General features: G+C 36.7%; 1 protein-coding gene across 1 annotated transcript; it reads left to right on the forward strand.

Moving 5' to 3' along the window:
- The first annotated feature begins 445 nt into the window (after positions 1-445).
- On the forward strand, positions 446-11,789 carry LOC136265546 (receptor-type tyrosine-protein phosphatase epsilon-like). The gene is made up of 22 exons (XM_066060420.1): positions 446-639; positions 5,838-6,140; positions 6,200-6,317; positions 6,370-6,679; positions 6,734-6,773; positions 6,993-7,116; positions 7,173-7,303; positions 7,864-8,136; positions 8,211-8,393; positions 8,677-8,753; positions 8,807-8,941; positions 9,148-9,273; positions 9,327-9,499; positions 9,549-9,684; positions 9,734-9,889; positions 9,954-10,053; positions 10,106-10,176; positions 10,224-10,358; positions 10,411-10,548; positions 10,630-10,781; positions 11,286-11,421; positions 11,473-11,789. The coding sequence occupies exons 1-22, from the start codon at positions 585-587 to the stop codon at positions 11,542-11,544; spliced, it is 3,144 nt and encodes a 1,047-aa protein (XP_065916492.1). The 5' UTR covers positions 446-584; the 3' UTR covers positions 11,545-11,789.
- Positions 11,790-13,338: the final 1,549 nt, after the last annotated feature.

The following is a 13,338-nucleotide window of genomic DNA, read 5'->3' on the forward strand; positions in this document are numbered from 1 at the left end:
TTTTCAGTGTTACTTGTTACTGTGTAAACAACTTATGTCAAGTGTACAATTATCAGTATTACACATCACACATATTACACATCACACATATTGCACATCACACATATTACACAAATGACCTACAACATTTAAAGTATAATCACTATAAATAGAGGCATCAATAATTGTGTGTTTGTGACTAAAATTTCAACATGGATGGGAGTGTAATTAGTAGAAAAAATAATGATTAGCAGCAAATGGTGGATGCAGCCTATGAACAAACAGTGACTCCCTCCCAACTAATAGACCATGAGTAATACCAAATTAATGATTGCACAAAACAGCAAATAATAAAGTTTGACATCTATTTTGTAGCTCCTACAAATATCACAACACATCCTCAGTCAGTAGTTGTATTCATCAATTCATCATCTGTCACTCTATCATGTGAGGCAACAGGTAGTGATCCTATCAGTTACCAGTGGAGGAGAGTTAATGGGACGATATCCGAAAGAGCTGCAATAGTTGATACACGAAATTTGACTATATCACCAGTAAGAGAAGAAGATGAGGATGAGTATTATTGTGTGACTGCCAATGGAGGAATGGATGGGATGAGATATAATGACACATCTCAAGTGGCACTAGTTACTGTGTTTGGTAAGGTTGTATTATGTATTGGCATTTTGAAGTCATGATTGCCAAATGGAATTGGTGTTGTCAATATTTATGTATATTTAGCATTTAGAGACTGAGTATCCATGTTTTCATGGTTGTTACATGTAAAAGTAAATAAACATCTCAGTACATTGCTCAGAGTCTTGTTGTATTGTTTGATAATTTTTAAACCAGACACACACCCACAGCTGGCTACAGGCTGGCTGTGTGTGCACACCTGATTTCTTAAAATTGTTGTCATATGTACGTTTGTATGCCTGTCAACACCTGCACTTCTGTGGCAATGAAGCTTTATGTCAATAGTATCCAGTGTGAGTAAACTTACAGACAGGTACACTCTGAGTTTCATACCAGTTCGAAGCAGACATGAAACTGGTTTCTAAATAATGTGAATAACTTTCTTGTATTGACCGAAAGATGACAGCACGGGCCTTGTATATAGGCTACCAGAAATTGTGTATCCCTTCGAGTGGAAAGTGGGCATGTTCCACTTGGCATGCGTAAGAAATGAAGAGCGGATTCAAGGTTTTATCAAGACAATTTTTGTAAAAAACCACCGTAGACAAACTATAAAACAGTTAATTGTTTGTAGCTTAAAGCAGTTTATTGAAGTGATACTTCCTTAGAAACGAAATGTTGGAAATTAATGAATTATGAGGTAATTAAATAACAAAGCAAGTACACAGCAAATTTTGGAATTTTCAACTAGAGTATAGGGACCATAGCACATCAATAAAAAGTACTGAATAAGCTGAAGTAGTGCATGATATTAAATCACAGTAAAACAATAAGAAGTGTTATATCCCTACTGTGCATATTGATGTGCTATGGTCCCTACTCTAGTTGAAAATTCCAAAATTTTCTGTGTACTTGTTTGTTAACTGTAAATAATTATTATGACTTGGTGAACCCACGCACAATGGTACCATGTGCCCCAATTATCATCTGAAAAGTGAAGTATCCATTACGCTTCGTTGTCAGCTATGTTCAACCCGTTACACAGCATTTCGGATCAAGAAAAGCACCTCTGCAATCCATGCATACCGAAAGAAAGAAATGGTGCCGCACACCCCAGTTATATTAATTATCATCTGAAAAGTGAAGTATCCATTACGCTCTGTTGTCGGCTATGTTCAACCCATTACACAGCAGTACGAATCAAGAACTGTTCGAAGCACCTCTGCAATCAGAGTAGCCACTATGAAAAATACAGACGGTTTCCATTTCGAAGGGAAGCCATCACGTGCTACTGCCAAATCGACACTTTTTGCTGTCAGCAAAGATGAATGGGACACAAAGGAGGACACTGGTAAGTCCATGAAGAAAGCTTTGTATGTACTGCGGTATGCCAAAAGGCACCTCTCTGGCCAAAGCGTCATCAAACAGTGGAAAAATCAAACCCATAGCCTTAGCCATTATTGAGTTACGCTTGTCTGAAGATATCAGTCAATTACTCAGTCAGTTACTCAGTCAGTCAGTAGAAAATTCCATTAAATATTTTTTTTTTACATTCTGTACAACTTATTGAAAGTGTTTCGGGCCAATCCGAAAGCTTATTTGGGCTTAGTTTTACCTAACCAATACTGCCTCATCGTCATCTGAGAAAATTAAGGCTGGTTTTTGAGTGATATTATTTCGTGGGCCACGCCTACTCCTTTGTGGTCCTGACTCCCTACTATACAGTACTATATGATACATAGAATAATTAAATGCTGCTTGCATTGATAATAAAACAAATTGGCTTACTTGGAATCAAATAACATCATAGTTTTAAAATAATAAATCTTCATGGCAGGGGATAGCATTAACTGCGGGTGCCTGGTTTTTAGTAGCTCATCAGCAACTTGTTTACCAGTTACTACATACAAATGTGTGTCTACAATACTGCTTAATTGCAATGCTGCAATCAGTGACACACACACTTTTGTTTAGAATTGCTCAAATGACATGTAAAGTTTATATGCAAACACAACTTGACAAGTGAACAAAAATATTATTATGCTTGCAAGAAAGAAGTGCGCAAATCTTTTGTGAATGTTGAGCAATTTGATTGTCAAGTGATCTCACACCTCTGGCATTGTTAATATAATAAAACACTTATAAAAGTAGTGTAATGTGGTTATTGTGCATATGTTAATATGAATAACCTTAGTGTATCTTTTTATCATTACCTACCAAACAGCAATTGTGGGCAACAGTCACATCAAGGATTACCCTGTACTTATATTGTAATTAGCTAGGAGATGGTTATTCTATATTTATAATTTAACACCAGGCACTACAACCTAGGCTATGCTAATGTAATCTTACCATGTGTATCCATGGAGCTCAAGAGCCTGGCAAGTATTTCAATGTCATGGAGTACGTATATATTAATGCATATTTTAATAGGCATAGAATGATTATGAATGCCAAGACACAGTCATAACAGTAAATTACTACCTTAAAACTTGTCAATGTTCATTTATACAGACAGGTATAAACAGTGGACTAGAGGACCCGGGGACCCATGTAGATTCAACTCTTCTTGGAATTTTGTATATTTAGCAATCTTCTGTACTTTTACTAGGCGTGACCAATCTGCTTTTTCCCCATCACCGTGAAATTATAAACATCTCTAAAAAGTGTCTGAAGCTGACTGCATTTATAGGCCGCTTGCCTGATGTACAATAAGCATACTAGTCTATTTTGTCTCCTAGCTACTGAAGTTTAGAAACACTGTGCAAATACACCATGATGTATGAAGTCTAGTTGTCAAGCTGCTGGATACTTTGCTAGTAATTGCTATTTCCCTGAATATTCAATGTTTCTAAACTTTAGTAGCTAGGTGACAAGAAACTAGTATGCTCATTGTGCAGCAGGCAAGTGGCCTATAAATGCAGTCAGCTTCAGACACCTTTTTAGAGGCACTTGTAATTTCTAATTGGTTTAAACATCATGTGAGATACCATTACAGGGGAAAAGTGGATTGGTCATGCAAGACTACTTGCAGAGGTACCTAGTACAAGTATAGAATATTGTGAAGTGTATAAAATTCCAAGAATAGTTGAATCCTCATAGGTCCCTGGGTCCGTTGTCCATTGTTTTTACCTACCTCATTTATACATATTAGTTATTGTGGCTGTGGGTCACTTCGGCTTCCTACATCTGTCATTTTGGTGGTTTCTAGACTGATGTTTTGTACTTAATCATTTGTTCTCTTTCAGTTGTAGCTGGCTTTATACTCAGTTTTTGCAATACCACAGAATTAATTGGAACTACCGTAGGCAGAGAAATTTTTGTGGTAAAAATATTTTCGCGGTTAGTCTGAGACCACGAAAAAATTTTTAGCGAAAATTTTTTATCTGGAAATTTTGTTGCCTCAATTATACAGCTACGATCCAGCTACAAAGTTATTAAAGTAAGCATAGTATTAGAATAGTTCTTGTGCTTATAATGCATTCTTTAAAGGTGTATATAGTATTAAAGTATATAGTTAACATCGCATCGCCACACGCAGCTTGCCTCTTCGCGTCTGAGTCAGCTTGAGTCCCTTGGTCAGCAAGTAATTAATTCTGGTGCCACACCCTGTTCTTCGCAATCTGATTGGAGGCCATCAATTTTCCAGCTACACGGCCTGCAGGCCAGGTACATCACTGAAAGTGTATCTACAAATAAACCAAAGAAAGATAACTTTTTGAGATGCAGTACTAAAAGTTCGAGTAAAAATATTTTTGTAGGTTGTCTGCACCAGGAGCTCATCGAGTCCATAGGACAAGGGAGCATGTAACTCCGCATACTCACAACGTGAACAGCAAAATTCAAACATGGCGGACAGTTCTTAACATAGTATATTCCTTATATAGTAAAAGTTGTATTGTAGGGTAAAGAATTACGTAATAATCATGCCACAAATATGCAGTGCCTGGATTAATTCGTGAAAGAAAGAGATGGCAAGGAAGGAAACGTCGAGGAAAGGGCTTAACTAACGGAGTGAAATAGTGACAAGATTTTTGGAGACTGCTAGGAAACATTCTTGCTTACCACGTAATGTAAGTGGGCCGGCTATCAGTCCACGGCGGCAGCACAGAGTATCTGCAGTAAATACTGAAGGGATCAAGTTTCATCACTCACTGCTGGAGCAAGAAGACTACAGTATTGTGCCAGTAGTAATAGGTTTAGCGAGCATGCGCGGTATGTGTTTACCTTATACGGTTACTGTTTAAATTACTATTAATAAATTGCGATGCCATGTTTGAATTTCGCCATTTACAGAGTTACATGCTCCCTCGTCCTACGGACTCGATGAGCTCCTGTCTGCACCCACAAAAATATTTTTACTTGAAAATTTCTGAAACGACAATATTTTTACATGAAAATTTCTTTGCCTACGGTAGTTTAAGAATTGGTAACTATTGTAGTAACTGAACCTGCAATCTGATATCTATAGAGCCAGCTAGAGAAGAAATAAGTGATTTCTACTCAGCACTTGCTCAACTAGCACAACATACGTATATACTTTGGGCTATGGTTAGCCTTTGACAATCACAACTTAACTGTGTTTCATACTAATGATCAGTATGAATATTCAACTTGCAATTATTGAGTAGTGAGTAAAAGTGATATTTTATTTGAAAACTAGATAAGAACTATGACTATTTGAAAAACAGATAAGACTCTGTTACTCTTTACATAAATAGATAACCAAATGAATGTTGGAAGTATACCTAAGCCACTTTCATGTGATACCTATTATTATATGCATACTGTTTATATAACTACAGATATAGCTATCTATGCATTATGCACACAAATAACTTATCCACCAATATTGACATCACTACTTTCTAGTCAGCATGTTATGTACAAGTGATGGGTCTATAAACTACGTACGACTTCTAAATTAGATAAGTAAACAATGTTGATATGGAGACTCAGCTATCTTCTACTGTCATACTTATGACTAGTGCATAAGAAAACCTTCACAGGGTGTCACTGCATGGTGCAGTTATATGAAGCACTTTCGAATTTCTATTATCACCACACAATAGGGCATTATTATAGTAGCACAACAATTTTTGTAATGGAAAACATAGAGATAGAGGAATATCAGTGTTTAGTTGATAAGAAACATAATTTAGGAGGCATAGGAATATCAGTCATAAGAATTTTGTCCAAGTTACACATTTTCTTACATGCAGATCCACCGACACTTCAACCACTTAATACAACTTATTATGGTATTACTGATAACATGTTTACTTTGAACTGTGCTGCAACTAATGATCCTCAATCACCCAACAATATAACTTTTGAGTGGTTTAAAGATGGCACTAAGCAGAATGATTCTACTGGAATAAAAAGCAAAATGCTTGATGTCAGCACTTCTCAACTAGTCATAGATGAACTGAGCCCTGATCAGCATAGTGGCCACTATTCTTGTGGAGTGTACAACAATCAGTCATCCAATATAATGTATACAAACACAACAGTTATAATTGAAAGTTAGTTGACATAGTATGTAATGTAAATGTATGGTTTTGTAATGCATTTGTTCTGATAGTTGCAGATATAAGAAACTCCAAGATCGAAATGCTTGTTGAACCACGTAGTGTTAACAAGTCATACTTCACCTCAGAAATTCAACTTCCTAACCTTGATATTTCTTATAGAACAATCAGGTATTTATGACATAAAGTTTGTATCACAGTGTTTATATCGTCTCCACTGTAGTCATTTGTCTGTTGTTGTAACAACAAATAATGAGACTACACCATCTCAAGTACCAGACAGTGATCTTGTCAGTTATGGTGACCTTGGTAGTTCTGGTGCCCTCGCCAGTTATGGTGGCATTGTTGGTGACAAGTCATCTATAATGTATGTGGCAGCTATTTTGAATGGAGACCTAGGGGAGAAGATGCTAGTATTAGGAAATGAGGGCATCAGTAGAGTTGGTGATAAGGAATATTACAATGCTCCACTTGATAGACAATGTACATACTACACTTTTTTTAGAGCATATGCTAACAATCATAATGCTTCAGTAAGTACATGATGTTTGGTTTAAATTGTGTGATGTAATTTGAGTATGTTACAGAATCCCAGGTACACATCAAGTGGCCTGTCTGAACCGATTGGTTAGTTCATTGCAAATTAACTGTTGGTATATCATAGTGTGTATTACATGCTTTTGTTGTGCATGTACCAAGTGGAATTGGTAAACTGTATTGCTGTGTGCGTTGCATTGCATTCTTAATTGTTTCATGAACTTCTTTTGCAGTTAATAAAATCACAATTCCTCTGTTATGACATTATATGTGCATCATTGCTCACTGTATGTTGTTAATATTATGCAGCACTTCCTGTCTCACCCTCTGGTGATGGAGGCGGTTCAGGAGGAGGAGGTGCTGCTATAATAGGAGTTGTTGTTGTCCTGATCATCATCATAATAGCCATCATCATTGTCATCATTGTACTACTGTAAGTGATCACCTGTATGTGATGTTGTCATGGTGATGACTATATACTACTCACAGGTGGTATAGGAAGAAATATAACAAGAAACAAGCTCCAATATTAGCAGCAGTAAACCCTACTAAAGAAGATATTGCACTTCAGGAGAAGAGTTCTGAAAAGGGAATGCTAGGACCAGTTGAGACTAAATCATGTAAGAACACAACAAGCATATCATACTTGTAAGAGATGGTACTTATATGTCCACTGTTCATATGGAGAATAAATATTTTGATGGATATAACAATCCCTGATTTTGTCCCTAAAAGTTTATAGTGTCATAGTAATACAGTATACAGTTACATTCATACCCATGCACTTGGCACACAGAACACTTGCAGCTAAAGTCAAGATACACAACCATCCATCTATGAATGACTGTTCTATTGGAGTAGTCACTCCAGTTTATACCAATATCATTATTCACTGAGTATTGGCCATGATTCACAAGTGTAACTGTGTTGTGGTCTGAATCACTGACATGGAGTTTGCCCTTAGGTAAATACTGCTGCTTTTATTAAAGCAAGAGTTCATACTAATTATGGAAAGGGAGTGACATCACAGAGCTTACATCACTTTAATTTTAACTACAACACTTATGTCAGTGGTACTAGTCACTACACTGCATACATACACACAATAACATCTAGCTACACAATTACATTATAATGATACAAAACATTACAAATCCTTGTATGTATCATTTATCCCCAGTACCAGTTGTTAATATCAGAGAACAAGAAGTGAAGACGTCAGTTGGACAACCAACCACACTGTATATTGAGGCACGTGGTAATCCTCCACCAGAGATCAGTTGGACTAAGAATGGATTACCAGTCAATGACCCACTACTACAGAATGGCTCACTATACATGCACAGTACCACTCACAGTGACCAGGGAACCTACACTGTAACTGCCACTAGTGATGAGGGGTCAACCAGTGAAACCATTAAACTGTTGGTCCTTAATCCACAATATGTACCTTGTAAGTCACTAGTATGTGTTGTGTGTAATGTGTTGTGCTGTGTTGTGTGTAATGTGTTTGTTCTCTTGTTTTAGCTAATAGATACAAGCCGATTAAAGTGGAAAACTTTGCTGAGCATCTTGCCATGTTACACTCATCAATGAACCAACAGTTTACTACTGATTATGACTCACTTGTGGTGCAAAATGATTTCTCCTTTAATGGAGCAAAATTAGAAATCAATGTGATGAAGAATCGTTACAAGAATATCCTACCCTGTGAGCATAAAATCGGCGTCTTCCATACACATTCAATTTACCATCTTTGACAATTCATAACTTCATATTGAGTCAAGCTATTGACTTAAAATTTGATCAATAGTTTTACTCAATATGAAATCAATAGCTTTACCAGTGCACCAACATAACTTAAGAATATTTATGTTTCTTGATGTTATGGTCTTCCAACTTTATAGAATTGAATGTGTGTGGAAGACCCCTTTTTCACAAATTCAGTCACAAATGACAAAAATTGGCTGCATTATTCATTTTTTAACTCCAGATGATCATGTAAGAGTGCCGTTAACCTTACAAGACAAAATTGCTGGAACTGACTACATTAATGCTTCTTTTATTGATGTAAGTGATTCTACACATTGATGTTAATAATCTGTGTTCATCACCCTCCACAGGGTTATAATGAGAGGAAGGCTTACATAGCTTGTCAAGGTCCCATGGCCTCCACTACTGCTGAGTTTTGGAGGATGATATGGGAACAGAATGTGACTGCCATTGTCATGGTTACTAACCTCACAGAGGAGGGAAAAGTAAAGTGTTCTACCACATGCATATAATGTGTCCTTATATGGTCTGAACTACAAACTACCTACACACAATAAAGTACCTGGTCAGGACTGAAATGGCTTCTGTAATAGTATACATAACCATATAATAACTGTCTAATAAATGTTGTATTATAACAGATGTGTATTTTATCCTTATATGGAGTGATTGTGTTACTCTATTATTACAGCCGAAATGTCAGCAGTACTGGCCAGCTGATGTGAATAATTCCTGTACTTATGGGAACATTTCAGTGACATTGATACAGGAAGAGATACTAGCTGAATACACCATCAGAACACTGGCTGTGAAAATGGTAAATTCAACTTTAAAAGGTAATATTGGTACAATATCTGATCTGTTTCTTAGATTGAGGCTAGTTCTGAGGCAAAATCTGTCAACCTTGAAGTTCAACATTTTCACTTTACAGTCTGGCCAGATCATGGTGTGCCCAAATATCCCACAGCACTTCTGTCATTTCAGAAGAGGGTTAATAAACATCACAAACGTAAACGTGGTAGCCCCCTTGTTATTCACTGCAGGTACTACCTGTGATCATCTCTCTGAGTATTGTATGTCATGATATTGTAGTGCTGGGGTAGGACGGACTGGGACATTCATTACTATTGATGTGGAGCTGCAACGTATCAAACATGAGGCAATTGTGGATGTGTACAACACTGTACACAAGCTGAGGTTTAGGAGGAGCTTTACTGTTCAGACACTGGTAACAAATTATACAACAATGTCATCCTCTATATGTACTGTTCGTGCAGGCTCAATATGTGTTTATATTTGATGCTCTGATGGAGTCCATCATGTGTGGAGATAACTCTATTGCAGCTCCTGCTAAGAGTGCAAAGTTGAGGTTAGAGGAGTTGGCTAAGGTGAACCCTGGTACCAAGCTGTCAGGATATGAGTCTCAGTTCAGGGTAACTGGTCACTCTAATAGAGCAGTCAGATATTTGTCAGTGTTGTCCATTAATTGTATTTTAGAAACTACAAGCAGCCAGTCCTAAAGAGTCAGATTTCCAGTACATTTGTGCCAATCTTCCTGAGAATAGGCACAAGAACCGATCAATAAAGCGTTTGGCACGTAAGTAGTATACAAGTTACTGAGAACAATTTCAAAACCACAATATTTGCAGCGGACAATTCACGTGTTTACATCACCACTGCTGGATATGCCTCTGACTATATCTGTGCTAGCTACATTGATGTGAGTGTGTAACTTGTAGCTGCACCAATACATATTTTCTATACTAGGGATATCGTCATCGTAAAGCATTTTTAGCTACTGAAGGACCACTAAATTCAACTGTGATTGATTTTTGGAGTATGGTGTGGGAGAGAAGTTCTCACGCAATTGTCATGTTGAGCTTGTTGGAGGAGAATGGAAAGGTGCGTACAGCTGAGATCACATGTGTTAGTGTTATATATTGTATGTGTATAGGAGACATCTGTGAAGTATTGGCCTAACAAAGGAGAAACCCTACAATTTGGACCATTTGTTATTGAGACAACTAATGATTCAAAATCTGACAAGTATTTTGCACGACGCGTCATGCAAGTGAAGAACACATCATCTAAAGTGAGTACTCTTGATAATCACTTGCAATGATACAATACACCTACCCACAAAGCATGCACTACATCTGATTACACCTCTTAGGACTCAACTCCTCGGACCATTAACCAATTCCAGTACTTGTGCTGGCCAGACCACTCCTGTCCATCAGAGGCTTCCTCCATCATGGATATGGTTGAGATAGTGGAGACTGTACAACGTAAGAGCAAGAATGGACCCATCACTGTCCACTGCAGGTACTTTCTGATGACATACATAGCTAATCCTTTGTAATTTCAAAACTCGTTGGTTGGGGAAATGTTGATTATGTAAAGATGTTGTTACATAATGAAAGTCTTATTGATAAAGTGAGCAATGTCAGATTATTGAATTAGAGCGGTGTCAAATTCAAGAGATTTCACCACATGTATTCCTTGTATAGTTTAGGTGACTGCTCAATTAGAGTATATCATTGAAGTGGCCAGTCTTAGTATAATAAGGTTCCAATACAGAAAGTAGAAATTGGTCAGGGCAAACTGATCTGTGAATTTCATTAGATGGATTCCTAACTGAATAGCCATCATTAATCACAACAGTACTAAAGGCTAGTATAGTGTCACCTAACAGATAAATACTGAGAGTTTCCTAGTAAGAGGAATTGTCAGGAAGAATGTTCAACTACTCAACTTTAGGAGGGGGACAAACATGCTCTGTTTCTCCAACATTGCTATAATTGCATCTGTTTTGTCTTCATTATATAGTGACGGTTTGGGACGTACTGGAACGTTCTGTGCTCTGATGCTGTGTCATGATCGGTTCAAGACTGAACACATGGCTGATGTGCTCTATGCCATCAAGACCATGCGTGGCCAGCGTCCAGGAATGGTGGAGAATACAGTAAGATATCGCCATGTGTATCATGTGCTGCATTTTATTCTTAACCTGCAGGCTCAATATGAATTTATCCACAAAACTCTCAAGGAGACCATGGACCGTCTGGAAACATATTCCAACTTTTGAGGACTCTAAAAAACTCAGCATTCGTTGCAAATCTCAATTAATATTTTCATATAATCTTAGGACTGAGCTGCATATTTAATCATTCAGTTTTGTAGTTTTTGTAACTGACAGTTTTGTAGGCACCAGGCACACTGTATTTGCACTAATTCCCTTGCTGTAGATATTTGCTCAGTGGTGTAAAGTCAGTACCTATTCAAACAACATAGCTGCTATTTTTCTCAGCAAAAATATAATTAATCATCAGATCTGAATTACCAGTATATAATGTGTAAAGCACTTAGGTCAAGGGCTTGAAGCACTTTTAAAGCACCTGTAAAACTGTTTAAGTACAAACACAAGCACAAATGCTGCAATTTAGTAAATGCTTCAACTACAAAGTAGAGCACTATAAAAGTGCTTGATATAATTACTTTATTAGCAAACAACATATATAATGTTACAACAAACGAACATCAATCAGTAAAAGTTTCATCTTCTCTCAGACCTAAACACTTTCCCTGCTACACTGAATAATTGTTCTGCAGGTACACCTGATAGAACAATTATTCACATTTTAAAAGTGCTTAAGGCTTGACCCTTGTCTGATATACATGTGAGTGGTACAAGTAAAATCTTAATGTTATTAAAACAAATCTGAGCTTAAAATTTGCATTATAATGTCATCATTATGGCATCATCGTTATGACTTCACCATGCACAGAGTTTATCAACAAAAAAAATTGGCATGACATTCATCATGGACTAAATTTTGTAATTGTATTTTAAAAACAAGATAGCAATAATACTTGGATTTTACTTGAACCACACACACACATATATCACATACCTTTGCCCTATGGGAGGTCTTGTCTATCTATATATTCTGGCATAACTGACCATGCACACATGCCTAAAACTGACGTCCTAATTAATGAGTATCTTATTCTAATAAAGCATTCATAAATTAGTAAAGCATTAGAAATCTGTTTATTGACCAAGCTTTTATGTAGCTACCGATAATTGTTGATATTAATAGTAGCTACAACTGGCCAGCTTTAAAAGTTAACATACGACATTACAGCTTCACATAATTATACCAAAGAAGTTAAATACAATCAAAATTCTTACTCTAAGACACAAGTTATAAAGTAACCAGCTATACTATAAGCTGTGGCTGCATATGAAGTCCCATAAGTCATCATCATGGTTGAAAATTTATAGCTACTTGTGATTCGTAAAATTAAGACAGAAATAGATTGTGTAATATGAAATTCAATGTAAGTATAAACATTGGATCAATTATCAGTATTAGCCACATATGTTGTTCATGTTTTGTCTTTCAGGATTAATGCAAAATCTCATTGGTGGATGGCCACATAGTTTTTAGTGATTCATGACTGGAGTGCTGAACACATTTATGATTTTAAGGTGGACAGTTTGGTTCCCTTATGAATGGCCATACTAGTCATGATGAGTTCACTCTTGTAATTGTATAGTTACATGACAAGCAAAAGAAAACTATAGTATGTACAAGTTGAGCCGGATCCTGAAAAACAGCTATAAAAATTGAAAGTGGAGAGGGTTTCAACAAAGTACATTTAAGGGGGCTCTGTACAGTTCGCTTATATGGCTTTCCATGAAATTTAATTTGTTCTATAACTTGCAAATGTTCTGTACTTTTTTACTGGATATAAGCTAACACCAGTACACAGTTTAACCCAAACCCAACTGCTAAATTTGCTTTAGAACATGAGTTACAGTTTTTTCCTTTATGCTAGAACTAGTCCTACAGTTTACACACAAGAGCCTTGATAC

This window comes from Dysidea avara, chromosome 9, assembly GCF_963678975.1.
Source record: "Dysidea avara chromosome 9, odDysAvar1.4, whole genome shotgun sequence".
In the NCBI taxonomy this organism is placed as follows: Eukaryota; Metazoa; Porifera; class Demospongiae; order Dictyoceratida; family Dysideidae; genus Dysidea; species Dysidea avara.

Coding starts and splice junctions, on each gene's coding strand:
- LOC136265546 (XM_066060420.1), top strand. CDS start 585: ATGGATGGGATGAGATATAATGACACATCTCAAGTGGCACTAGTTACT. Junction 640..5,837: donor GGCACTAGTTACTGTGTTTG/GTAAGGTTGTAT, acceptor TCTTACATGCAG/ATCCACCGACACTTCAACCA. Junction 7,117..7,172: donor ATTGTCATCATTGTACTACT/GTAAGTGATCAC, acceptor TACTACTCACAG/GTGGTATAGGAAGAAATATA.